The 27,982-nt window shown below is 44.6% G+C and overlaps 1 protein-coding gene across 1 annotated transcript in view; it reads left to right on the top strand.

The window, feature by feature from the left end:
* Nckap1l (NCK associated protein 1 like) overlaps positions 1-23,424 on the top strand; it is a 50,175-nt gene extending 26,751 nt beyond the window's left edge. The window contains exons 19-31 of the mRNA XM_026398780.2: positions 1,456-1,601; positions 2,326-2,457; positions 5,640-5,858; positions 7,378-7,508; positions 10,819-10,916; positions 11,059-11,152; positions 11,306-11,388; positions 11,657-11,737; positions 14,254-14,347; positions 15,388-15,504; positions 16,005-16,114; positions 17,891-17,980; positions 22,062-23,424. Of these exons, the coding sequence (XP_026254565.2) occupies positions 1,456-1,601; positions 2,326-2,457; positions 5,640-5,858; positions 7,378-7,508; positions 10,819-10,916; positions 11,059-11,152; positions 11,306-11,388; positions 11,657-11,737; positions 14,254-14,347; positions 15,388-15,504; positions 16,005-16,114; positions 17,891-17,980; positions 22,062-22,193 (1,527 nt within the window). The 3' untranslated portion in view covers positions 22,194-23,424. The remainder of the gene's footprint in view (positions 1-1,455; positions 1,602-2,325; positions 2,458-5,639; positions 5,859-7,377; positions 7,509-10,818; positions 10,917-11,058; positions 11,153-11,305; positions 11,389-11,656; positions 11,738-14,253; positions 14,348-15,387; positions 15,505-16,004; positions 16,115-17,890; positions 17,981-22,061) is intronic.
* Positions 23,425-27,982: the final 4,558 nt, after the last annotated feature.

The raw sequence follows: 27,982 nt of genomic DNA, 5'->3' as shown, positions 1-27,982 counted from the left end.
TATTAATTGGTAGTTGCTGGACATTAAGCCCTTTGCTAGATGTTTGGGGTAGGGATGCAGAAGGAAGGCGCATGATCCCTGTCCTTGCAGAATGTTCTCGTTTATGGGAAAGGGAGTAAAAATATATGTTTGAAGGAAATTTCAGTAATTAATGCAAGGAAGATGTGCAAGTGAGCATGCTTATCAGCATATTCATTCCCAGGAATGTCTACCATATATGCAAGAGATACAGGTAAAGAGATTTACTCAGTGCTGTACCAGGAATGCTAAACCTTAATGTGAATAATTGTTTTCACACAAGATCTTTTGTTATCTTTGGCCCTTCAGAATTAACATTTTGAGTAAATAATTAATGATGTTGCCATTACTGATAGTGCTACATTTTAAGGACTGTTTATAGAATCTACCACAGACATTTTTATTATCTTATCTATTTTTTGATACCAGGAATTGAACCCAGGGGCACTTTATCACTGAATCACATATCCAGCCCTTTTTATTTATTTTTTATTTAGAGACAGGGTTTCACTAAGTTGCTTAGAGTGTCAGTAAACTGCTGAGGCTGGCCTTGAACTTGTGATTCTCCTGCCTCAGCCTCTTAAATTACTGGGATTATGGGTCTATCATGCCTGGCCCCTACACACACTTTTGGATAATCCCAGGGTTGATGCATTCTCAAGTCCATTAAGGTGGACTTGTTTTTTAATTTTTCTTCTTGGATCATGTAAGATTTTGGATTTAAAAAAGAAAATGTGACCAAAAGTGCAAAATTGTTTTTCTTGTGTGGCACTTTTCTATGTGTGGCTCTCAGAGGAATTCCAACTGAGAAGTTTTCACACATGCTTTGCACATGCTCAGTAGCTTTGGAATCAATAGAGAATTCCAAGTTGATTCTTTGAAAGCAATACCTGAATATCCAGTTGTATCATATATTTTCTATATGGCTAACTGAAGAAGAGAAGTGATGCAGGATTGATGTTTAACTAGCAAGAAATATATTTCTAAAAAAGAGGTGGGAGGGGAATGTTGGCCAACTCTTCACTCTGAGGTTTTGGAAGGCTTTGGTACTGTGGGGAACTGCCTTCATGGAGCAGAATATGCAGGAATGTAGCAAGTTCCATCTAGCAAAAAATAACTTTCCCAGGGTGGAAGACCCTAGAAGGTGGTTTAGTGGAACTTTTTGCTTGAGTTTTCCATTAGGAAAGTCTCTCTCAGGCTGTAGGTGGGGAACATGGTGACCCCTGAAAGACACTGCTGTCTTGGAACTTTAAGGTTATACATGGGAAGATATTTATGAAAACTGAAAGAAGTGAGCACATTCCAAATAGGCCCAGATTAGATTAGAGAAAGAAAAGCAGAGAGAAGAAAGAACAGATGATAATGGAGAGACCTTCTTATAACAACACTTTCAGAAATGAATCTCATTTCTCCCTTCAACTATGTTTGTCTCTAAAGCTTCTGCCGAAGCACTGTGCCACCACCATCAGCAAGGCTAAGAACAAGAAGACCATGAAGCAGAAGCAGGCTCCCAAGAAAGGAGAACCCGAGAGGGACAAGCCAGGAGCTGAGAGTCACCGGAAGAACCGGAGCATTGTTACCAAGTATGAACCTGGCCTCAGAGGGCTACGTGGGTGCTGCATTAAAGAAGGGAAGAGGGCTGAATGTTTTCTCTGATAAGTGGATGCTAATTCATAATGGGGGTGGGCATGGGATGAATGAGGAACTTTGGATGGGGCAAAGGGGTAGGAAAGATGGTGGAATGAGATAGACATCATTACCCAAGGTACATGTATGATTGCACGAATGGTGTGACTCTACTTCATGTGCAATCAGAGAAGTGAAAAATTCTGCTCCATCGGTATACAGTGAATTGAAGAGCTTTCATATATAACTGATTAGAACTAATAAATAAATAAATAAAGGAAGGGAAGAGGGGAGATGATAGAGGAAAGGGAAAAAAAGTGGAAGTGGTGGGAAGTGATGGATATGGAAAAGCACTTTAATGTTTATTTATTTATTTGTAGTTGTAGTTGGACATAATACCTTTATTTTATTTATTCATTTTTATGTGGTGCTGAGGATCGAAACCCAGGGCTTTGCACATGCTTGGCGAGCGCTCTACCGCTGAGCCACAACCTCAGCCCCTGGAAAAGCACTTTCATGTGAATTTTCCACTTTGCTTTTGAAGGCAGCATTATGTATACTATTCTAAGCTGAGGATCCCTACAAGATGAAAGGAGTCCAAGGCCATGTGCCTGGCACAGTCCTTCTCACACACCAGTAGGCAGGGCCAGATCTGTAATCAAGGCTCATTTTATTTTCCAGCATGGACAAGCTACACCTAAACTTGACAGAATTGGCACTGACAATGAACCATGTATACAGCTTCTCTGTGTTCGAACACACTGTTTTCCCTTCTGAGTATCTTAGCAGCCACCTGGAAGCCAGGCTCAACAGGTATCACTCTTTCCTTGTCTACGTTGCCATTATTCTTTCCTTGTCTGGGTAGCAAAGCAAGGTAGTCCTCAATGTCGGGCTTCTTTATATCCATCCTGGAGATTCTGCCATGGTCACTCTAGCATAGATTCCAAGTTCCTCTGAAAAGCAAACAAAAACAACCCCAAACTTCTACAGGTGGTTTTGATGAACAGCCAGAATCCCTCACTCCTGGTTTAGTAGAATGAGCAGAACTGTTAGTCATCAGAGCTGTACCAACATCCAGGCCATTAGCAATGACACTGGAGCAGATTAGCTTATTTAAGCCATTTTCCTTCCCTGTAAAGTAAGGATAATGATATTTACTTTGTAATTACAAATTACTTGTGGTTTAGAATTGCTAGACAATTAAAGATAATTATGAGCGCAAAGTTTCTGACATGTTATAGCCCTTAATAAAATAAATACCCTCTCCTCCTCTTTGCCCCTCATTGCATTGTTCCCTAAAGTAGGAGGAACACCCCTTATATTGGAATTGGATGCTGCAGTCAGCAATTAGGGGTATTGGATAGAATGATCATGAATAATCCTTTAGCCTTCTGTGTTTTGTTTTGGAATATGTAGCACACTCATTCAACAGGTATTTATTGAATACCTAGTATGTGTCAGGAGTGTTCTAGAAGCTGTCAACACAGCAGTATACAAAACAGATAAAAATCTCTGCCCTATAAAGCTGACTTCTAGTGCAGGAGATGGACAAACAAAATAAAAAGGTAGAATGAATGGTAGATAGTAATCATCCAAGTAGAAAGAGAGTGCAGGAGAGGGAGATGGGGGCTGTGGACGTGGGTGTGGGGGTGTGGGAGTATTGTAGTTTTATATAGAGGGTGACCAGGGAAAGCTCCTTGAGAAAGTGACATTTCCCAAAGGAGCTAAGGAAGCTAGGGAAACCAGCATTCCAGGTGGAGGAAAAGCCAGTGCTTTTCTGAGGTGGGAACATGTCTGGTCTGTTGGATGGAGGTGGAGGAGCCGATGTGGAAGAGCCATTGTGGCTGCAGCAGAACTAGCTGAGCCCTGTTGAGACTGGTGGGAGTTGAGGTTAGAGAGGGTGGAGGAGTGGAAGACTATAGGTGCTTATGTGTTGTTTCAAGGATTCTGGCTTTTATCTGAGATGGGGAACCTTGTCTGGTTCTGAGCAGAGTTGTTGTAAGATTTCCTCCGTATTTCTCTCTGGCACTATTAGTAAGAGTTAGGACAGAAGCAGGGAGACCAGTTATGAGTCCCTGTTTTGTTTTAGTTTGGGTACTAAAGATTGAACCCAGGGGTTCTCTACCACTGAGCTACCTTCCCTGAACTCTTTTATGTCCTCCCCCCCTTTTTGTCCCTTTGTTTTTAAAAAAAATTTTTTTTTTAGTTGTAGATGCACACAATATTTTTATTTTTATTTGTTTATTTTTATGTGGTGCAGAGGATGGAACCCAGGGTCTCACGCGTGAGAAGCAAGTGCTCTACCAATATGCTACAACCCAGCCTGTTCCTTTGTTTTGAAACAGGGTTTCTTTAAGCATTTTTATTTTATTTTGAGCATGCTACACATTCTAATTTATTTTATTTCACTAAGTTGCCCAGGTGGGCCTCAAATTTGCCACCCTCCTGCCTCAGGTTCCAAGGTAGTGGGGATTATGCGTGTATACCACTGTGCTGGGCCTATGAGTTTGTTTTATTCATTTGTTTGTTTTTTTATTTTGCAGTGCCGGGAACTGAACCCAGGGGTGTGCCAAAACTGAGCTCTATCTTTAGCTCTTTTTCTTTTCTGAGATGGGGTCTTGCTAAGTTGCTTAGGGCCTCACTATATTCCTGAGGCTGGCCTTGAACTTGGGATTCCCCCTGCCTCAGCCTCCTGAGTGCCATCATGGCCAGCTGAATCTGAATTTTGATTGTGGGACAGGCAGATTTATTTTTCAATTAAGTTCTTTTTTTTTGCAGTACTAGAGATTGAATCCAGGGTTTTGTGCGTGCTTGGCAAATGCTCCACTATTGAGCTACATCTCCGGCCTCTTCAATTAGGTTTTTGCTTGGGTGAAGTAAAATTAGTTTGCATTCATTACATACACATTAGCTATACGGGAGAAAGCGTCTCAGTTGCATACACAATGTCAAGAAGATGGCAGTGTGATAATCACCCTTCAGAAACTGCTGGTGGTTGCTAGGTCCTGGATCAGCAGGGGCGTGAGAGTCTAGTTTCCCCATAATATCTCTGGTACTTGCTTCATTGGGCATCCTGTTCCCACAGCCCCTAGGCTGGCCTGGAGGCTTGGCCTCAGTGAGAACTCTAACCAGGCTTGCCCTCGGTCCATCCCTTCTGTGGCTCAAGAGTCTTTTCCTTTTCATCTGGGGAGCAGACTCTCCTGTTCCCCACCCTGATTTGGCCATAAACATTAGACAAAAACAAAACAAAACAAAAAACAAAAACCCTAAATAAAAAAACTTCCAACAATTTTGTGGCTTTAAAGAAAATCTGAGGAACTCATTTATAATGGGATGCAAATAACTGACAAAGGCCTGGAGAGGGGTGTTCCTCCTTCTCCTACAGTTTACCTTTTTACAAGGTAAAAGGATTGACTTTAATGGAGACATCTCAGGTAACTGGGGAAGGTATTTTGGAAGGAGCTGGGGGCCCGAGGGGGAGGGGTTTGCTGTTGAGTGCCCACCATAGCGGAGTGTAGACAGCTATGACTGTGGCCACATGCCCGCCGAGTGTGCTGCCATCCATGGCCACTGGGGACTGCATTGCACTTCCAGGGATTTCTAAGCATGTGTTTCCATTCCTGTCATTGGTTGGAACCACTCTTTCCAAGTTAAGACAAATACTGGCGCTGAGAACAATGGAATTTGGAAGCTCAGATCTTTTACCAGCTTCCCCGATTTCTTCAGAGGAGGCAGAAGAGCATAATGATTAGGCACCAAATCTTACTGAATTCTGCTCTTGCCTCTGCCACTTGCCAGTTGCGTGGCCTCCGTTTTGTTATTTGTAAAGTGGGGATAATTGGGGATAATTGTCCCTACCTTATTAGGTTGCTATGAGGTTTAAATGAGATATTATGTGTAGTAAAATCAGAGCCCAGCATCTGGAGCATAGAAAACACTCAATAAGTGTTATGTTATTTATCATTATGATTGTTATTATTTTTTTAATCACTTAGAGCCATTGTGTGGCTGGCTGGCTACAACGCTGCAACCCAGGAGATCCTAAGGCCTTCTGAGCTATTGGCCGGAGTCAAAGCATATATTGGCTTCATACAGTCACTGGCCCAGTTTTTGGGTGCAGACGCTTCCAGAGTCATCCGCAATGCTCTCCTGCAGCAGACACAGCCACTGGACTCGTGTGGGGAACAGACCATCACCACTCTCTATACAAATTGGTCAGTGTTGCTTACCCTTCCCCAGTGCCTTTCCTTCTTATTAGCACTTTTTTCTTTGCAGGGCCCAAGCATTTTAGCTTCCAGGGTCATGGACCCCCAAATGGAGGCTTGTTTCTGTCTGAGGATCAGGGCAGTAAACTGGGACAAATGCTGACCCACTTCTGTTTCCCATGAGGTTTCCTTCTGAACTTCAAGATAACACCCATCAGCCCACCCTGCAGCCATTTGACCCCTTTCCTATTCATCTCCACTTCTTAACCTTCCTTTTCTAGATTCTTACTGTTTTAATTTCTAACTTCCTCTTTCTGATATCCTGATTTCTTTTTGCTCTAGCTTTTCCCTCTGAGAATATTCTACTGACTTCTCCCGGGAACTTTGTCTCCTCATCCCCAGCCATGGCCATATCAAGTCTAGGAGATTATTCTTAATAGGAAAGGTGGCCTCCTTCCCCAGATTGGAGGTGTAATCAATACCATTTCCTCTGAGATTTTTGAGAAGCTGGATTCCCTTCCTCAAGCCACTGGGTGGTGCTCTTAATCTAATATCAATTTAGCAAAGCCATCTGCAAAGAACCCCCTGAGTAAGGGGAGCAAAGTTTGCAAATACAAAGGTCAACAGGGATCAGGCAGGCAAGATAAGGGATGTCATGAGCTAGCTGAGGACTTTGAGAGGGTGGAGAGGGGATGCTTCTCTAAAGGGGACATCTACCATTTAGCAACACCTGAATCATACCCAGTAAACTCTTATTTTTAATGTAAAATATCTGATTAAAAACTTGATAACAAATTAAAATTGAAAGGGAAAAATATATTTGACAGTGGGGTTGGCCCACTGGTGGTTAACTTGTGACATCTGTAAAATAGACTCAGAGCTGGTGCCTGAGTAAGTAGTGGCAGGAGTTGGGCAAACCCTTCCCCCTGTACTGGCTGGATTCTGGCTCCTCAAAACTCAGAGGTCAGGAGGAAATATTTGAAGAGTGGATGACCAGTGTTCATGGGGCTTCTCTCTGCCCAGGAAGTTTGACTTGAGGCTAACCTCCAGGTTCCTAGGTCCTCAGTCCAACCCTATTGTTGGATCAGTTAACACTAAGTATATCTCAGAGGGCCCCAATTAGTAGGATTTTTTTTTTTGGTAGGAATTGAACCCTGAGTCTTGCATATGCTAAGCAGGTGCTCAACTACTGAGCTATACCTCAGGCCCCAGAAGAATTTCTTTTTTATGCCAGGTTGAGCCTGTCTTATCTGATAGAAGGCAAGGTTGAAAGAATGCAATGGTTGAAAAAGAGTAGGGCTGAGGGATTAGACGTACATGCCATTGCATTTTTCAGCATAGAGAAATACCCTGCAGATCAGAGGCCAGAGCTTGGGGTGTGGATTGTTGTACTGTTTTCTTTGAGTCTCTTCTCCCTACCCTGGTCTTTAGCAGAATTTCTCTTCCCAAGCCCAGTGGTAGTGGTAGGCAGCAGTGATTGGGAGAAGGGATTGGACACTAACTTATGCTTTCTTGGCCAACCTTGTAGGTACTTAGAAAGTCTGCTTAGACAGACAAGCAGTGGGACCATCATCCTTTCCCCAGCCATGCAGGCCTTCTTCAGCCTTCCCAGAGAGGGCGAGCAGAACTTCAGTGCAGAGGAGTTCTCCGACATCTCTGGTGAGCCCAGGGCCTGGTCTTTCCCTTCCAACAACACCTTGGCCCACAGACCCATCTAATTTTTTCTACCTGCAGAGTGATCCTTCTACATTCTCTTCATTATCTCTGCTAGGCCCTGCTAAGGATTTTGGGAAAAATAAAGACATTCTAAGCAAAGCTCAGAATTGAAGAGGGGCCTGGGGGTGCTGAGAGTTGAGAAGAAAAAGAGTTTAGGAGCTAGGCAGGGATGTTGAAATCACTGAAGGGGTTTATTTTTCTACAAAGAATGCAGGAGCAGCACATTAGTGATGGGTAAAGCATAAGGAGGGCATTCTCATGCTTGAAATGATTTAACAGTGGTCTGATGCCATGGCATTTTCTTCCCTGGGGATAAATTTAGAGCCTTGCTCATGTTTGGATTGCTGACGTTTAATGATAACAATGATGATGGGACAATGAGTGACATTTATTGTGAACAGAGTTCTAAATGTTCATGCACAGTAACTCAGATAATCCTCACAACAGTTTGAAGAAGATACACTCATTATTCCCATTTTCCAGATGAAGACACTGAGATACAAAGAGTGTAAAAGCTTGCCTAAGGTCCTGCGTTCATAAATGGTAGGACTGGAATTTCAACTCAAGCAAAAACTAGAACAATGTAGGGCTGCTTCTCAGTTTATAGAAAGCTTTTGTGTGGGGGTAGATGGGTGGGCAGGGGTAGATAAGGGCTGTGAAGGGAAAGAGTTGGGAAGCTGGTCTCTATTTTTCTATATTACTATTATTTTTGAGGTTCTGGAGAATTTAACCCAGGAGTGTCTTACTAATGAACCATACTGAATTATATCTCCAATGTGTCCCCCCACCAAAAGATTTTTTAAAATATCTTCATTTTATTTATTTATTTTTACGTGGTGCTGAGAATTGAACCCAGGACCGCACACATGTGAGGCGAGTACTCTTACCGCTGAGCCACAACCCCAGCCCCGATTTTTTTTTTTTTTTGACACAGGGTCTTATTAAGTTGCACAGGCTGGCCTTGAACTTGCCATCCTTCTGCCTTAATTTCCCCATAGCTAGAATTATGGACATGTGCTATCAAGCCCAGCAGCTGGTTCCTTTTTAAAGAGGGCTTGAAACCATACAGATCTTTTTTTTTTTTTTTTTCATGGTACTAGAGATTGAACCCAGGACCTTGCAAGTGCTAGGCAAGTGCTCTATCACTGAGGTCTATTCCTGCTCTTTTTATTTTGAGACAGGGTCTTGCTGAGGTGCTCAGGCTGGCCTTGATCTTGTGATTCTCCTGCCTCAGCCTCCTGAGTAGGTGGGATTACAGGCTGTTTGCCCCAAGACCTGGCACACGGCCTATAATGTTGTTTTATGGACTCAGTCATTCATGAACTATCCTTCCTTCTTCTTCCTCTCACCTCTGTATAAATCGTGGGTTGTGCATGGTCACTGGGATAGGCAGAAGATGTTCCAAGGATCTTGTCCTCTACCTTTTTGCCTCCTCCTTTGGGGATATTAAGAAAGCCAGAGTGTACAGGTGTTTTTTTTTTGTTCTGTTTTGTTTTAATTTTTTTTTTTAGTTTTAGATGGACACAATATATTTCTTTATTCATTTATTTTTATGTGGTGCAGAGGATTGAACCCAGTGCCTCATACATGTGAGGCAAGTGCTCTACCACTGAGCCCCAGCCCCAGCCCTACAGCTGTGTTTTTACACAGTTGTGTTTTCCAGTTCTGCCTCCTTACTGTCATTGTACCTTATGCTTTACCTACTGGGGGGTTTTAGATGTCCCCTTCCCAACAGCTCTACTCCCAAGCTATAGGCAGCCTCTAAGATCTGCTTTAGGTCTTGTTGACAACTGACAAGCAGCAGGAGGTAATGCTCATTCCCCCTTCTACCACCCCCACCCCAATTTCCCTGGGTTACCATGGCAATGGGGCAATGCTATTGCAAAAATAGATAGATAGAAGGAGAAGGATGTCCTGGGGTTACTAGCTGGGAGTAGAGAAGACTAGAATAAAGAGGTTTGACAGATCCAAACCAGTAGATCAGTGTGTCTCCTCTCTGTCAGCTCCAGAGAAGGTGATTGTGGTTCCCTTTCCTTCTGTCAGCCATGTTTAGCATTATCTAAGTTGACCAGTTGGGAAATCCTTGTATAATTCTTAGCTAAGTTCTCCCTATTATAAATAGGTGATTCTGAAAGTGTCTAGTATCTACTTTAGACAAGGTTCTGTGTCATCTGCTGTGATCAGGTTTGCTTCCTTCCTCTGTCATTGGGGGAGGTAGAGATCGACTGGTCCTGCCTTCAAAGACTTGAGTGCAGGGCTTGACGCTTTTCTCCCTGAACTCTGATTAATGATAGTCACCTTGCCTTTCTTCTACAGCTCTCTAGTTGTTGTTACTTCTGGTCTTTTACAGTTTTTCCTGCTGGGATGGCCCATAGCCAAAGATCACAGCCAGAGTTCCTCTCTAGCAGAGTTTGTCACTAGTACTTCCAACACGGAATTTCCCCAGGCAGGTTTTATTTAATTCACAAAGGGCAAAAGCAATCTGGGTGGGGAGGAAGAAGGCACTGAGAAAGACCAGATTTAGAGGGGGAAAAAATGAAAGGAAAAGAAGAGTGGAGACTCTGGGGATGTGTGTTGAAAAAAGAAAAAAGAAAAGGTAGCTTGGAAAACTTGGACACATTAAATAAGGAAAGTAAAAGAGGCATTGCATTGTATTTCTGGACCTGTCCCTGACGTGAATAAGAGACCTTGGACGAGCACCTAACCCCTCTTGTCTGTAAAGCCAGGATGAAGTGCCTGTGGCCCAGACCTCAGAGGGCCGTTATTAACCAACACAATAAGAATCCCTTGTTCATATGTATCTTTATAGTTTTGTAAGGTTTTTCTAATGTAGCATTTTATTCTTACGTCAACCCTGTGAGGAATTCACAGGAGACATGAATTTCTTCATTTTACAGAGAAGTAAATAGGCTCAGAGAGACTCAATGGCTTATTTGAAGTCTTAACAACTCATGAAGCTAGTATGGCAAGAGCCAAACCCAGGCATCAAGTGAAGGGCTTGGGAAAGTATAGATTCTTACAAGAAAGTGAAGTCATAGTTATCTTGGTGTGAGTTGTAGTGGGAAGAGGGTAAATTATCCCCTGGACAGACTAGACCTGTCACCTGAATGCAGGATTTCAAGCCATCTTTGCGCTTCAGCTTCCCACTTCCTTTCCTTGCTAGACATTTTAAAGTTCAAATTACCCTATTCTGTTGTACAAATGCCCCAGCGTCCCCTGAGTCCCACTTGGGACCTCTAAAACTCTATTCCAGAGATGCGAGCCTTGGCTGAACTTTTGGGCCCCTACGGCATGAAGTTCCTGAGTGAAAACCTGATGTGGCATGTGACCTCTCAGATTGTGGAGCTAAAGGTACTGTGGAAACAGGTCCCCTGGAGAAGGGTCCCATCTTGGGAGAGGAGGGGTAGGTGAAGGAGGCTGGAGGAAAGATGTAACATTGGTGTCTCTCTCTCTCTTTTTTTCCCTACTTAATGTTTCTGTTCCTGGGCTGCAGAAATTGGTGGTGGAAAACATGGATATACTTGTTCAGATCAGATCCAACTTTAGCAAGCCGGACTTGATGGCTTCTCTGCTGCCACAGCTGATGGGTACATATTTCTCTGCAATGAGAAAGAACTATACTATGGGAATGGCATTGTCGATGACAAGGGTTTTCAGGGAACTGAGGTTAGGCTGGGTTTGAAGAAGCAAAACTATCACTCTCCTAAGATCTCATCTCTAATATCCCTCTTTCCCCTCAGGAGCAGATAATGTGTTGAAGCGCATGACCATTATTGGAGTTATTCTCAGTTTTAGGGCCATGGCTCAAGAGGGACTTCAGGAGGTGAGTGTCAGAGAATCCCAGATGTTCTGTGGGTAGGGTTTACATGACAAGTTGTGAAAGGGGTTGGTGAGCACGGAAGAGAAACAGAAGTCCTAGGAGGTCCCGGTGACTAGATGAGCTGAGGAAACCTAGAGGCACGAGGAGAGGGATAGCTTGGATAGCTGATGATGTTCTTATCTAAGTTGAGGCCCCTTATCCGCTTGTCCCCCCTTGTTTTAGAAGGTGCTGGCTGCTGCCCTGTGGACTCATTCATCTTTTCTTCCTCCAGGTGTTCTCTTCCCACTGCCCATTTCTCATGGGTCCTATCGAGTGCCTGAAGGAGTTTGTCACTCCAGACACAGACATCAAGGTAGGGAGGTGCCAAGTGGAGTCCAGTTAGGAGACCTTTGCTGGGGGAGAATGGTGTATCTAGGGACTGGGAGGGAGAGGGCTCTGAAGAACACTGCAGGAATCAGCCAGGATTCCAGTAGGAAAATGGGCAGCAGTTATTCTTGGAGAGAGAAAGTGGAGCTGGGGAGACATGAGGGGTAGGGAGAGAAATGGAGTCTGGGGAGGTTGGGGAAACATTTCTGGAGTGGGAGATGTGCCTGTAGGTTTTCACCTGAGGTAAGCAATGTGCAAATTAGATGCCAAGCTGTATGCAGGCAGGTCCCCTCTTTAGACAGGAGCTCCAGTACCTTTTGTAAGGTTTGTTCTTCCCATTCTCACCCACTCTGCCTGTCCTCAGAGTTTGATTCTTTTCCTGCTCTTTTCTTCTTCCTGATTCTTAACCTTTCTGGCCTTTTGTCACCTGCCTCAGGGCCCTTTTGCAAAAGAGGAAGAAGGGCTTCTGCAGGTCACCTGGGTTAGATGTCCACAGCCCTTGCACATCTTTTAGTCATCTTGTCTTTTGAATCATCTGGAACAAACAAGTGTGTTACGTAGGAAATATAGCCAAAGCCTGGGGACAAGGTCTTTCCAATGCAAAAGCAGGTGGCTACTTTTATGATTCCTTTAAAGGAGAGAGGTTTGGTGAGAAGGAATAATTTAAGCTGGAGCCAGTGGTGCATTCCTGTAATCCTAGCCACTCTGTGGACTGAGGCAGGAGAATTGCAAGTTCAAGGTCAGCCTGCGTAATTTAGCAAGATCCTGTCTAAAAATCAAAAGGGTTGGGGGTGTAGCTCAGTGGTAGAGTGCTTGACTGGCGTGTGCCAGTATGAGGTTAAATCCCCAGTATTAGGGAAAAAAATTAAATTGGATATTACGAAACACTTCCTTGCTTTGAGAACATAAGAGTGAATGAAGTTTCCCCTCTACCTGCCTGAAATCACCTGAGGGGTGGTCACGGGGGCAGCAAGAGCGATGCTGAAGTGTCTCTAGGTTGACTGCCCTCCTGAATGTTCTGATTTGGGACTGAGCCTGGGTTTTGGGCAGTTGCTGCTGTCGGGGCTGAATGCTCTAGCCTGTCAGGAGCTTGTCTAGCTGATCTCTCCTGGGCAGCTGTGAGCTTGCCTGTGAAAAATAAGCAGGTGTGGGCAGAGAAGGGGGATGGCCTGTCCATCCGAGAGCTGTTACTTGCTCGAGAGATAAAAAGATTAGGAGGAGACAAAACAAGACTCCTTCAGGAAGTTACAGGTCATGGACCAGGTCCCTGATCTGCTTGGCCATGGTTGCCACAAACAGGGTCAACTGGGGCCTAGGGGATTTAAATAAAGGGCAGAGCAGAAGGTGGCTAAGGTTTGCCTTCTGGGTCAGTACCATGAACAAAGTGTGTGCATGTTGTAATGTCTGTATAAAGATGTGCTACTTAGAAGCAATTATCCTTGTTCTCTTGGAATATTTCAAAGTTTTATTGATTTTTTTTTATATTTTAAGCTTAAAAAGGGGTTTGAGTTCTTGGTGTGGGAATGGGGGTTGGGGACCTATATCTTGGGAACCTTATTGTAAGTACAACAAGGGATTCAGGTATAAATCAATCAATCTTTTTGAACATCTTCTGTGTTCTTAGCATTGTGTTAAATGCTAGAGAGGATAAAGAAAAATCAGAGTTCCTGATTTTAAGATAAAGAGGAAAAGGCATAACAACATTTGCTCTGTTAGTCATTAGGGTAGACGGGAGCTTTGCCCTTGAGATCTAATTGAATTTTCACAATAACTCCGTGAGCAAAGTATTATTATCCCAGTTTTACAGATGAGAAAATTGAGGCCCAAAGAGGTTAAGCCAAAATCACATTTTAGTGAGTTGATTGCTAGGATTTGAGTTTAGATCTGTTTTGTTCTAAAGTCACCTTCTCCCTTCACTATGCCGTGGGGTTCAAAAAGTTATAATCTATTTGGTGAGATTAGCCATATGTCTCACTTCCTTTCTGAAAAGATAAGCAATGCCAGGTGCTGTGTGTATCAATGCTAGAGGGACCAATTTAAGGGGTGGGGGGAGTTGATTGGGCTGAAGTAACCAGGGAGGCCTTCACAGGGCAGATTGATTAGATTAGAGTTGAGTTGAGCCTAAGGGATGGGCGTGACTTTGATGGAAGTAGAGAAAGGAAAGAGCCCGAGAGGCAAGAAGTGAACCCAAAGTGTAAAAGAAAGAAAGGAAGTTGTGGTTTGGGGACAGTGAATAAATTACCCTCGCTTCATTGAATGAAGCATTTAGGGAAATAAGATTGAAAAGTAAATTTGTACAGTGGAGTGTCCTGAATACCAAGTTAAGGCATTTGGGCTTTCTTCCTGGAGACTAGGGAAAGCTTTGAAAGGAATATCTAGAAAAAATGATATAGTACACCCAAATCTTAAAATCTGTGATCCAGGAATTCAGGCTGCTAGTAGCTTCTGCCAAGTACTTTTCTCCTGGATTCCTACCCAAAATGTTGTTTTCTTCTCTACCAGGTGACCCTGAGTATCTTTGAGCTGGCATCTGCTGCAGGGGTGGGCTGTGACATTGACCCAGCCCTAGTGGCTGCCATTGCCAACCTGAAAGCTGGTAAGATAGGGGACAGCTGGGATGAGGGAGGGCTTGTGCCCTACTTTTGGGTAAGAAAATGTCAATGTCAAAGAAGCCTTTATTTGGGATTGTGAATTCAGAGGATATAAACTGGTAGGTATGGAAAGACCTGCAGTGTAGACCCTAACCTCCAGAAAATTAAAAAAAAAATTTTTTTCTTTTTAGTTGTAGATGGACACAGTACCTTTATTTTATTTGCTTTTTTAATGTGGTGCTGAGGATTGAACCCAGTGCCTCACATGTGCTAGCTCTATCACTGAGCTACAGCCCCAGCCCCAGAAAATATTTATGGTAGGTGATTTAGGGTTCTCCGTATGTTGCAAACAATTGATGTACCAATTAGCTAGATATGATGCTCTAAATGAGAGTCTGTTTGGTGCTCAGCAAGTGCTCACAGGAACTTACACACTGGTTGGGGAAGCAAGACTCATGCAAATGAATCAAAGAACAAGCCAAAATAGTACCTGATTTCCTGGGAAGTTGTGTGGTATGGCATCTGACTTCCCCATACTGATCCTGTGTTCCTCCCTCCCACGTCATCACTTTGACCCTATCCACTCCTTCCCCCGTCTCACACTTGTCTCTCATACTGTTCATTACACATTTCCTCTGAGTAGCATGTTCCTATGTACACACACCCAGAAGAGGATGGAATCCAGTGACTGGCAGTGAGCCCTTTTGAAATTGCCAGACTACCCCCCTTTCTCTAATGGCCCACGAGTCCTCTCTCTCTTTCCTGCCTCTCCTTCCCTCCAGGCAGCTGACAGGTGTTTCAGGACTGCAGATCAGCAGAGCCCTAGGCTAGGAGTTCTGCTCTGTCATCAGAGGAGGCCTCCAGAATTTGAGCCCTTGGCTTTAAGTCCTGTCTCCTTTAGTTGTAATCACTTTCCTATAGTGATTGGCAGAGTGTGTTCATAGATATTTTCTCATGTGGTCATAATTCTGTGAAGCAGGATCCCTGCCCAGAAGATAACTCCTATTTGCTGACTTACTCACTTTTCCTCTTTCCCTCTCACCAGACAGCTCATCCCCTGAAGAAGAATATAAGGTGGCCTGCCTGCTCTTGATCTTTCTTGCTGTGTCCCTCCCACTCCTTGCCATGGACCCTTCTTCCTTCTATAGCATTGAGAATGATGGTAAGTAAGGAGTAGGTGTGAGAAACCAAGGGTATTCAGGTTAGTGTCCTGGGGGTCTTTCTTTTCTTTTTTTTTTTTTTTTTTGTACCAGGGATTGGGTACTTAACCACTGAGCCACACCCCCAGCCCTTTGTATTTTTTTATTTTGAAAAGAGTCTCAGTAAGTTGCTTAGGGCCTACCTAAATCACAGAGGCTGGCCTTGAATTTGTGATCTTCCTGCCTCAGCCTCCTGAGCTGCTGGGATTATAGATAGGCACCACCATGCCAGGCTGGAACATACAGATTTCTGATTCAGGTATAAATTTCTGTTTCAAAAAGCACTTCAGAATGAACTATGCATAAAATTAGATTCTAGTCAAATGTTGGGAATATCCTTCCTCTAATCCCCAAATGTCTTTGTAGTCCTTTTGGTGTCAAATAGGGATAGCCTAGCCTGAAAGAAATGAGAAATTACCTGTCGGGATCAACCTGGGGTGGCTCACTTTGTAATTTCTTTCAGGTTACAACAATAACATCCACTGCTTGACCAAGGCCATCATCCAGGTGTCTGCTGCCCTCTTCACGCTCTACAACAAGAACATTGAAACTCACCTCAAAGAATTTTTGGTGGTGAGTGCGTCTAGATGATAAGGAATGGAAGATGGCCAAGGGCTGGAATTGGTTGTCCTCAAATCCACAGTTATTGTCAAACAGGCCTTCGAGGTTCACCTCTCACTGGAATCATTCAGTAAATAGTGAGAGGCTCCTCTGTGAAAGGCAGAAGTTTGTTCTAAACTCCCTGACAGCCAGTGTTTCTGCCCGAGTACTTGAAAAATCACTGGGCAAAGAGAAAAATCTGAGTTCTGCCACTACACAAGATTGTATAACGTCTGAAGAGCCTAACTTTTAGGCCTTCAGTTTTCCCATTTGTCAACTAGGGAGATAAAACTGAAACCATCGTTCATCACCTGGGTGTGCATCGGAATATCCTGGGGAACTTGTTAAAATAGATTCTTGATCTTTACCCTAGACCTACTGAATTAGAATTTGCCAGGGGAGGCTGGGTTTCTGTGCTTCTAATTTGGTCTCCAGAAGATCAGATGCGCATTAAAGTTGTCAAGACACTGAATTTTGTAACCTGCCAGTCCCTTTCTAACTCTATGTTGACAGTCAATGACTAATTTTCAGATTTTACTGGAAATCAGAGTCACCTGGAGAGTTTGCACTTCCAATGAGTTCCTAGTTAAACTTGATGTCCTTTGTCTTGGGCTCTTACTTTGAGAACCACTGATCTAGATTTCTATGGACTGGGGTTCACAAGCAGATGGCTGATTCCTCTATAGGTTATGTCCAATTTGTTTGAAAAACTGTTTCAAAAAATGTTTTCAGCCAAAGTTTGACTCCTGTAACTATCACCATTGATCTTAGTTTTGCCTCCGGAAAGACACAGAATAAATAATCTCCTTCCATAGTTGAAAGAGGCCCTAGTGTTTTCCATTCTAAATCCTCCACAGAGGAATCCTGTCCATACACTTCTGATACATGGTCCATTATCCACTGCCAGTTTGAGCATTCTCAGTAGCAGGAAGCTTTTTTCTTTTGAAAAGCTTGGTCCTGATTTAAGAACTGGAGCCTCAATTTTTTTTTTCTTCCAGGAGGAAACAGTAGATCATATTGTTGTTTCAGGAATTATACCCTTGTCCTGAGAAGTACATGTCAAGGACTGTAGGTTGGTTAGAGGGTCTCTAAACTAGGACAACCAACCATACAGAATGGGCTCTGAACATCTGAAATATAAAAAGAATTCACACCAGATTTCTAAGATGGTGTGAATCTTAGAAATTTTCCTTTTTATCCTATTTGTTTGCTAAATGCAGGTAACCTGAGTGTGGGATGTGAATCACATTTCTCTCTCCTGCTTTGATCTGTTGGGGGCCTGCAGGTGAATGGAGATGACAGCCCCTGGGGAGTTGACAGGAGGAGAATACCAAGAGCAAGAGTCTGAATCAGAGGCCTGGCTCTGGCTCCAGTCGTGAGGGGAGTCAGCTGTAAACAGCCTGATGACAGAGGTGTCTGGAGGCTGCCAGGGAAAAGAGAGATTAATCTCCTGGCACACAGCATCGCTGGCCTGTTTTCTAGGTCCTTCCTTTGCCCTGTGCAGCCCCTCCTTGGGCACCCTCAGCCACCTCAATTTGTTGGCACTGTCAGGCCAATGGGATCTGGGCTTGTTTATAGGCACTGTGCGTCTCTGAAACCGAGGGGACTTGCCTCTCCACCTGGAGTCCTTGGGAACATCCTAGCTGGTTTAACTCTCTTCCTTGATCTGTTCTTAACTTCCTGTAGCCTGAGGCTGTCCTATTCTGACCTCCATAAAAATCTGCTTCTTTATAAATTCTTCCCTTCCAGGTGGCCTCTGTCAGCCTCTTGCAGCTGGGCCAGGACACCGACAAGCTGAAAACCCGAAATCGGGAATCCATTTCTCTACTCATGCGCTTGGTATGTATCTTGTTTAAACTGGTCTGAGAAAAGAGAAGACGACTCCTTTTTAGGGTCTTTGGGTCCCTGCCATTGTCATCACCCAAAAACATTAACTAACAATTAAATTCTGCTTGGCCCTGTGGGTCTAATGCTCACATTCTGGCCAACATTTTAGATTTATGCTATAATCCCAGAGCAGAGTCTTCCTGGTCCCTTGCTGACTGGGCTCCTTGTCCTGCGTTGCTAGTGAGTCTGACCTGATGGCACAGCTGTGTCCCTTATCAGTAACTACCTGTTCAGCATGTGTTTGGTTTTATTTGACAACTTCCTACTACTGTATTTCTTGTCCTTCAGGGTGCTGTGAAGAGAGTCCTAACTAGTACAGAGTGGAACAGAAGAGGTTTAGGGGTAGGGCTCTCAGGAAGCAAAGGATTTTAGCTGCAAGGCAGGACCCAGTGGGCCATCAATCAGCCAGCACCTGCTGTCACTTTTTGCTTTTCAAGCTGTGGGTTTGCCTTTACTCTGGCAGAAAGTTCTGGAAACTCAACTTTGTCTCTCCCCTCACCCCTGTTTCATGACCCTCTTCAACATGCTTATTCACTCTTTTGTTCTAAAAGTGTGATTCTCCAGGTTGGTACCATACTTAGATATGGACAGGAGTGGCTCCTGCCTTTGCATATGTTCTAGAGACCCTCCTGTGGGCTATGGGGAGAGGATATGTTCACCTAGAGACCCTGTCCCACCTCAAAGCACACACTAAACCTATGTGAGTGTGGAACTTCTTTTCCAAGTCCATCCTACTGAGCCAGACTATGGGTGTACCTCTAGGGCCTAAAGTATGTGTGACAGGAGTTGAGAAAGTCTACATGTATATGTGTATACAAAATCCCTCAAGCTGGGAGTGAGAAAAGTACTAGGATGGTGTTAGAGCCTGGTTCCCTCCCTTTACTCTATTCTGTCTGAATTCTGAGGATTTTAAGGTTGGTTTGTTTTTTTTTAAAGTACTGGGGATTGAACCCAGGGTGCTGCCACTGACCTAAATCCTAGCTCTTTTCATTTTTCATTTTGAGACAAGTATCTTGCCAAATTGCCCAGGCTGACCTCAAACTTGCGATCCTCTTGATTTAGGCTCCCAAGTCACCGGGATTATGGGTGTGTGCCACCATATCTGGAAAAAAGCTTTATTGTTATTTACTTATGTGTATTTATTTGTAGTAGTGGGAATCAAACCCAGGGCCTAACACATGCTAGGCAAGTGCTCTGCCACTGAGCTACATTACCATCAGAGTTTAAGAATTCTTAAGCTCAGACTTCCATGAAATTACAAAGGTATATTATAAAGGCTGAAAGATGGAAGATAATAGTTTGCTAGTTTATTTAGTCTTTTGGTAGGTGGGCCTCCATTGGTACTATTGGCCTTGGTCCAGAAATTTTGGAAGCAGGTATTCCTGGGACTCATTCCAGGTCCCCAACTCTAGAGTGGTATCTGTGTTTCAGTTTCTCCAGCTAGGAAGAGGCCTAGGCTGATCTGGGATAGGATGGTGGAGGGAAAGACATGGTGTATGTGTGTGGGCTGTGTGTGGTGAGGGGCAAGAGGGCTGAGGAAGGGCAAAGGCCAGAAGTGGGCTAGGTGGAACACAGTCTTTGGAGCAGCATAATTCTTTATCCATAAAAGTGGGTAATAAAGCCAGGTATGATGGCACATGTCTGTAATCCCATTGACTCGGAAGGCTCAGGCAAGAAGATTGCAAGTTCAAGGCCAGACTCAGCAATTTAATGAGACTGTCTCAAAAAAAAATTAATAAAAGGGCTGGGTGTATAGCTCAGTGATAAAATGTCCCTGGGTTCAACCCCCAGTACCAAAAAAAAAAAAAAAGGGTAATAATCCTTATGATAGAGTGGTTAGGATTTATGAGATAAAATATACAAAATTGCTCAGTACGTTTAGGTTCTCAACAAATGCACTTCCCCCTCTCTCTGCTGCTTATTTTAGTTTCCAGATGATTTAGGCATTCTTCTTGTGGTTTTCCCTCTGTAAGGTTGGAGGTGGTTCTGAATTGCCAGTGAGCCTACCTCCTCTGTTTTGTCCCTGTCCTCCATCCCACCAATCTCTGCCCCCAAACATGGGGAAATGTCTGTCCCTTGTTGCCGCCCAGGGAGGCCAGCAGAATGGCAGTAGCAGAGTTAGGACCTGGCATTATTTGTTGGAGGTGGAGATTGGAGGGACTAGCTGCTGCAAAGCAATTTAAATGCAAATGTTTCTACAGATAAATTGGAAATGACTGGAGGGGAAGGAGCTATGTTCTGAGTTAAGAGAGGGTAGCCCCAAATTCTGGCCAATACTTCTCTCCCTGGGATTTTCTGTCTTCACTGTCAAGTCTGGGCAGTGTCCACCCCGATGTTGCCAGCCTTTCCTGGCATGGTTCCTGGGGGCAAGAGATGGCTCTCTCAGAAAGTCATGGAATCTGTGATGTCAGACCAGACCAGATCTTGGCCATTAGTCCAGGACTTATAATTCATAGGAGGGGAAACTGAGGGAGAGGGAGAGAAAGATGATACTCAAGGTCTCCCCTGTGATATGAGAGCAGATTTGAGACTAGAACCTTAAGTTAATTAGGCTTCTACTCTAGGGCTGCTTGCAGTACCATATACTTCTGCCAGTTCAGAACTCTGTTATTCTCTTGTGCTTCTCTGGGAACAGGAAGTCATGGGCCAATGGATCCTTCTGGAAGTCATCACTCATTTCCCTGAACCTAAGAGTGATATCCTGGAAAGGGAAGCTCATCTCTATCATGCCTTACAGTTTGAAAGTCTTATGAGCAAGGAACTCTTTCTGTTATGAGACCTGGCATCTGCAAATTTGCCCAGGAGCATTCCTTTCCTTCAACCCACAGTGTCTGCTCTTCTGAGGCCGTTCTGTGTATTACCATGCGCATGTGTTTGAGAAGAGCAAAATCTTATAACTCTTAAAACTTGAAAGTACTTCAGATAGAGAGAGAAACATATAAGAGTAGCTGTGGCCGATTCCCTTTCCTTGGTGGATTTCCAGAACTTGAAATTCCAGACATGTTGGGAAGGGGCCCATCTGTGTGAATTGCCAGGGAATAGGGGACACACCTCTCCATTGCTTTCTCTTTCTTTCTTTTTCTTTTTCCTTTCTTTCTGTATTGGGGATTGAATTTAGGGCCTCATGCATACTAGGCAAGCATTCTACCACTGAGGTACACTCCCAGCCCTTATTATTTTATTTTGATAAAGGTCTCACTCAGTTGCCCAGCCTGACCTTGAATTTGTAAGCCTGCTGCCTCAACTTCCCAAGTAACTGGGATTACAAGTGTGAGCCACCACACCAGGCCAGAGCACATTTTTAGTTCCTTAACCTCTTGGACACACTGCTTTCCCCTGTAACACAGGGGTGTGCTGTTCTCAGGGAACTCGCTCCCTTTGCCCATCCTCACCCCTCACTCCTACCCTCACCCTCACCCTCACTCTTACTCTTATCTGGGCATCTTGATCTATCTTCCTGCTTGGCTGTTGGAGCTTCTGGGATTACCACAACACACAAGCTTCTAATTAAACTAATTAATCATGCCTGCTTCTTTATGCAGCATCCTTAGTGTTCCCTAAACACTACTGAGCACGGGAGGAGACAGGCCCAGCACAAGAGGACCCATGTGGATTCTAGACCCCTCTTCCTTGGCCTGCAGTGGCAATTGTTCCTCTCACTGCGAAGCTTTATAATTGGCACTTTTATCCATCTTTACCTGCATCTGTGCTGCCCTCTCACATATAATTTAATATCTAGGAGAGAATGGTTTTTTCTGCCACCAGGAAGAAAAATTTTTTTCCACTGCCTTCTTCTTCTGTTCTCTTTACAATAGCCCTGATGAAGGGGAGAGGGGCCATTATAATGGATCTGAGGAGTCCACATTGCCCTCCTGGAGTCACCCTAGGTGAGGGAGGAAGAGGGGAGTGTGATTTGGAACTCTCTTCTCTTGGAGCTCTTAAGGGCCTCAGAGATCCCGGGAGCTGCATGAAGAACAGTGTCACAGACACACATAATGCTGAAGGTTCTCATCTCTCGCCCTGTCTGTTCCAGGTGGTGGAGGAGTCATCCTTCCTGACCCTGGACATGCTGGAGTCCTGTTTCCCTTACGTCCTGCTTCGAAATGCCTATCGGGAGGTGTCCCGGGCCTTCCACTTGAACCGGGTGCCTGCCAATATCCACTGAAGGGCCTTTTGGACCTGCCTAGACCCACGCCATGGTGGAAACTGTGGTCATTTTCTCAAGGGTGGGAGTGGGGATGGGGTCACTAGGGAGAGAGGGTCAGGCACCAATACTGATGAACTGGTATGCAGAGTACAGGACTGAGAACCCAGAGAGGTGGGGCAGGCTGGGGGCGTGGAGGACACTTTATGGACAAAGTTAGGGGATTGGAGATATATACAATTTTTTTTTTTTACCAGAAAAAAAAATGAGTGACATACAAGTATATTTCCTATTCTGGTGACTAGAGCTTGGGCTCTGATAGGCATGGGTCTCGCCGACCTTCATCACTATTCTAGGATAATGCTGGCGGGCAGAGATGATCAATCATCATATTAAACCATAATGAGCTTATAATCCTCCCACTGGAGCTGCTATTGTCTCCTGCACATTCATTAGGACGATTATCTCCTCTCTTCCTCTTCCAAATGCATTCAGCAAACATGCAGCCTGTTCCCACTGCAGAGGGGCAGCAAAGGGACCCCTCTTCTCCTTTGTGGGGTTCTTCCCCTGCCTCTGCTTGACTGCCTTACCCACTGGGGCAGGGAGGAAGTGCTCTCCAGAGGGTTTTGCTGCTCTCCTGCTGTCCTACCCGTTGTGGATAATGAGCAAGTTCTCTGCTGTCACCCTGCCTGCTTTTTCTTTGATATCTCCCCAACCCATTGCAGAGGGAAGGTCTGGGTCAATCCTAGGTCACATGCAGTGAAGCAAACCAGACTCCTATGGATTTTCCCTCCCACACCATTTGGGGGCACTCTTCTTTGTATTTGGAGGGACTCATTTAACCCCAAATCCTCTTTTCAGCCCTGGGTACAGCTGTTGCTCCAGGCAGGGATTTCTCTTCTAGATCTTAAATTTCACAGACCTCATTAGGTTGTAGGGCCCTGAGAGTGGGTATCCTTGAGGGACTACTAGCTGTTTCAACTTAGCCCTTTTCTGCACTAATTAGAATTTCAAGTGTCACAGAGCCTGGGGCATTCAGGATAACACTGAACTAGGTTTAGTTAACTCCATGGCAGGAAACAGTGGCCCATCCATCACTGCTGAGCACCCACTGCCAGGGAGGATGAGAGCAACAGATCATGTATGTCAGAGGTCCAGAGCAGTTGGAGTGGGCAAATATAATTAGCTCGTCGATTAATTAGGGTCATGTCCATACTTCCACAATGAAAGGGAAGCAATTGTTGGCTTTCGGCAAAACCATCCGGCCTTCATTAAACCTATTTGATATCTGTTGTTGGATTTTGAATGTGTGTTTGCTTTTTATTTCTCCAGATCCATGCTTAGTTAATACTTTCTTGACACCCGAAATCAACACACAAATTTTTCTTAGCAACGACTGTCTGTTCTTTAGGAGAGAAGCAACGGAATCCTGCTTCATGCATCAGCTAATCGTCCTTCCTTGCTACAGGAAGGACATTGTGTCGTAAGGAGTAATTCAGTGTCAGGCCTACTGAGACAGTGAACACAGCTGAGGAGGAAGAGAAGACTCAGATCTGATCAACGACCCGCATCCTCATATCTCTGCTCCATTCTTCTGCTTGAGAAGATGGAGACCCCTTCTCCATCTGCATGGAGAACTGCTTATAAAGTCCCTCCTAAAAGATAGCGAGATAAATTGTTACAAGAGGATGGAGGGTAGACATGATCTCTCTCTTTTTAGTTGAAAAAGTTATTGAGATAGTTAATCCATATACACTTGAAAGAAGTCATTCAGAATGATCCATGTACCTTTGCACTGTTTCCCTCAATGGCAACATCTCATAAAACTATAGTACATCATCACAACCAGGATATTGACATTGATCTAATCCACTGATCTTATTCAGATGTCCCAGTTTTACTTATACTCATTTCTCTCTCTGTGTATATTCAATTCTAGGCAAGTCCCTGTATCTGCCAGCTCAGTCAGAAGACTGAGCAGTTCCTTCACCCAGGATCCCTCACGTTCCTCTTTTATAACATGTTCACTTCTCTCCCGCACCTCCTTCCGACACAGATTTGTTCTTCATTTCTGAAATGTTGTGGTTTGACATAATATCTTTTTGTAAACGTATAATTATACGCATTTATCTACCACCTATACTTTTTCAAAGTGCTTTTGCATTCTTATAGCGATTCTGCAGGGTAGCCGAGGAAGGCTTCCTTATTTCAGGTCAGGAAACAGACTCAGCAGTGGTAAGTGACTTATTAAAGATCATGTGTCTAGTATTAGTGGAAGCAGAACTGGGACCTAAGTCTCATGTTCATTTCTAGACCTCGTTACCTGACCAGACCACCTCTTCATATGGCAAGACTTAGAAACCAGAGACCCTAGAAAACAGGAGAAAATAAGAGAAGGACACGGATGACCTTATCACCTGAAACAAAAAGTGACTGTCTGAGCTGGACACAGTGGCACATGCCTATAATCCCAGTGGCTTAAGAGGCTGAGGCAGGAGGATTCACAAGTTCAAAGCCAGCCTCAGCAAAAGCTAGGTGCTAAGCAACTCAGTGAGACCCTATCTCTAAATAAAATACAAATAGGGCTGGGGATGTGGCTCAGTAGGAGAGTGCCCCTGAGTTAAATCCCCAGTACTTCCCCCTCCCAAAAAAGTGACTGTCCAGAGTGAAGGGACAGCTAGGGATAACAGGACCCATCAGCATTTCAGGAAGTCATCTTCCTTGACCAGGATGGTGTCCGACTTCTTACAACCTAGACACAATCAACTCTGAATTGCTTTTTTGCTCTCAGATCCCTGGCTTGCTTACTTAGGCCACAGAAGAAGTGAGGAATGATGATCAGGAGAAGCTCTGACCCCAATTGTTTTGTTTTGCAGGCAGAGCGTAGGTTCTAGCCTCAGCATTTTCATTAGTGCGCGTTTTCATTAAAGTCTCCATTAACTTGTTTGCAGCAGTGAGATGGAATTACTCCTCCAGCAGGCCTTGGCGGAGAGGCTTGCCAAGCCGCTCTCTTCCCTTTGGGCAACAGAGACACTGCCTCTTCCTCTCTGGATTCAATCCTGTGGGCAGGCTGGGAGGGCAAACTCAAGGGGCAGAAGATGCAAGGCATCTTGCCCTTTGGCACTTTGCTCTTCAGGAAGGGAACAACTGTATTTTGAGCACCAGGACCCAGGAGAGAAGAAGGTCCCAGGTAGGGACAAGGCTTCCTTTGCTTAAGATCCTCATGCCTACATGAGTTCTTCTGCAACAAAGTTTGACTTTGAGAAGAAGCTGGCACATGGTTGAAATGTACTCACGTTGTTGGGGGAAGAACATTCTTCAATCCTCCTCCCCACAGGGCCTCCTGCTTTCCCCAAGTACCTGTCATCAAAGGAGATGAAGATGAGTCCCCCCTCAGCCCCCACACCTCAGTGAGTTGTCAAGTACTCTCCCTCCCACCTGAATAGGAAGCAGGAGCAGCAGGCCAGGTTGCAGGTTGAGGAAGTCAGAAGTTAACTTGAGCTGAGTTTGCAGCACTGGAGAGATTGAGGAGCAGGCTTTTCTCTTGTCACTTTGGAAAGAAAGGATTGTGGGGCTGCCCCTTTAAATAGCATTCCTGTAGGAGGCAGATCACATCCATCCGTCACCTGCTGCCAAAGCATCATTTTTGGTCTCTATCAAACTCTGAGCTTGTTGGAAGGGACTATGGGGTTAGGGAAGCGAGGAGGCAGGGTTTCCAAAAAGGTAGGGGCAGTTCAGAAGCTGAAAAGGAGAGGACTGAGGTTGGGTAGAAGGAACCTGGGAAAGGTGGGGGTGGGGGCCAAGAGAAAAAGGCAGGGAGAGGAGTTGTCTTTTGAGTCTATGAATGGAACAAGTATACACTATTCTCTCTTTAGAGGTTCAATAAAGCAGAAGTGGGATTGGATTGCCACAAGAGTAACGGGGTTGAGGCTAAACACCAGGACTGATGACTAAAAGTGAAAGGCCACAGTGTGGGAAAAGGCATTAGAAGAAGCATAAAAGACCTGGCTTTGGCTTTGTCACTGACTCTGTGGGACTATACAATTTTTCTGATCTCAGTTTTCCATTTATTAAGTGAAAGAAATGAGATGGACCGACTCCAAATTTTCTTTACAAATGACCTGTTTCTTAAAATTGGTTAGGAGTTAGGGTCCTGGGAGAACCAGAAGTGCCAATGTGTTGATAAGGAATGTTGAGGGATCTCTCTGGAAGTATGTTTTCTGCCTTTAACCATGTTAAATACCTACCTAAATAGGGAACTCCTTAGTTCTAATCCTAATTTCCTAATTAGAACTCTTTAGCTCTAATCCCAATTTACAGTCTTTTTAAAAATTTTCCAGCCCATTCCTCTTTCATTTGATTTTACAAAGGAGATTGCTCTGAAATTTTGAAAACTGGATTGTGGAGGAGTGTGTGACTAGGGTCTTAGATGTAGCAGTTTCTTGGCTGCAACTGTTAACTCTGGCAGGAGAGACGTGGGATATATGCTGAAGTTAATGGACAGAGGGGAAATCCCAGGATTCTTTCTACACTTTTCTCCATCTCTGACTTTTCCCTCTCCCTCTGCCTCTGTACTTCCTGGGAGCTGCTTCTGCCAGATCTGAAGCCCTGACCTAAGTTGGCAATTCTTTTATGTTGAGAGTCTCAGCTGGGACAGTCCATCTTTTTCTTCAGCTACCACTTCACCTTTGCTCTTTTCTTTTCCTTTGCCTGAGAAAGGGGGAGGGAATCTCCACCTGATATTTAGAATAAATACTTTTTTCCTGATTACCTCTCTTTCCAACCTCCAGAGTTCTTGCAATTAAAATTCACATTCTGGGATCCTGGATTAGGGGCCACATGTTAACAAGAAATATTGAGAGATCCTTCTGGAACAGGGACCTATTTTGAATTCAGCAGGTAGTGAATAGTCTCCACTTTCTGTTTACATTGAGTGTCCATGCAGATGGTCATTAGGGGAGAACAATACTAAGAAAGAGAGGTGGTTTCTGCAGGAATCCCAGGTAGTACTCAGTTGGATGGAAGAGGTTTAGCCCAGTCACAGGATCTTGAGTTCAAATTCCATTCCCTGATTCCACAAAAACTTGTTAAGCAGCTAGTCTGATTTGTGCTGGGCCTTTAGCCCTTAGATTTCTTTCTGAAGACAGAATAAGAGGAAATGAGCTGGAACGCTGCAGCCTGGGTTGAGGCAAGCTCTCAGGAGTAATTTCCCCGGCAGTGTGCCGTTATTATGTAGTCAGGCAAGATATGGGGCTGCCTACTCTGGAGAGCTTTAAACTTGGAGAAATTTCCACCGGTCAGGCAGGATGGCTAGAGACACCTTAGGGGGCAGGCCACAGCAATGGAGAGACAGGTCAGGGAGACCAAGCTGAGGGAGGCCAGTGGAGGTGTGGACCTTGTCCACAGCTCAGAGTGGACCTTGAACTTTTCCCTTCAAAGACAGAAGCACGGTTGGGGTCTGGTCTTTCTGGATTCTGATGGTAGGTAACTTGCTCAACCCTTGTCCCGGTACCCCAGTGGGGGAGATATGGGCTTCTCCTCTACCAGTCCCTCTCACATGGGACACACAGGCAGTTGGGCACTCGTGGATACACGAAACCACATATGCACACACACAGAAACTCCAAACAAACACAGAGGGAACCCACACCATCACCCACACCGTCCTGCCCGCCGCCTGCGCTGCACTCTGTAAACACGCACTCACATTCACCCGCTCAGGGCACACGCCGCAGCCACTGGTGCCGGGTGCCAGTGCGCGCGCGCTCGCCCTTGGGCACTTCTGTGTGTGCCCCCGGTTTCCAATCGTT

Source organism: Urocitellus parryii, chromosome 5 (assembly GCF_045843805.1).
Source record: "Urocitellus parryii isolate mUroPar1 chromosome 5, mUroPar1.hap1, whole genome shotgun sequence".
In the NCBI taxonomy this organism is placed as follows: Eukaryota; Metazoa; Chordata; class Mammalia; order Rodentia; family Sciuridae; genus Urocitellus; species Urocitellus parryii.
The sequence above is the reverse complement of the archived record's forward strand: the minus strand, read 5'-3'. Positions and strand labels throughout refer to the sequence as shown.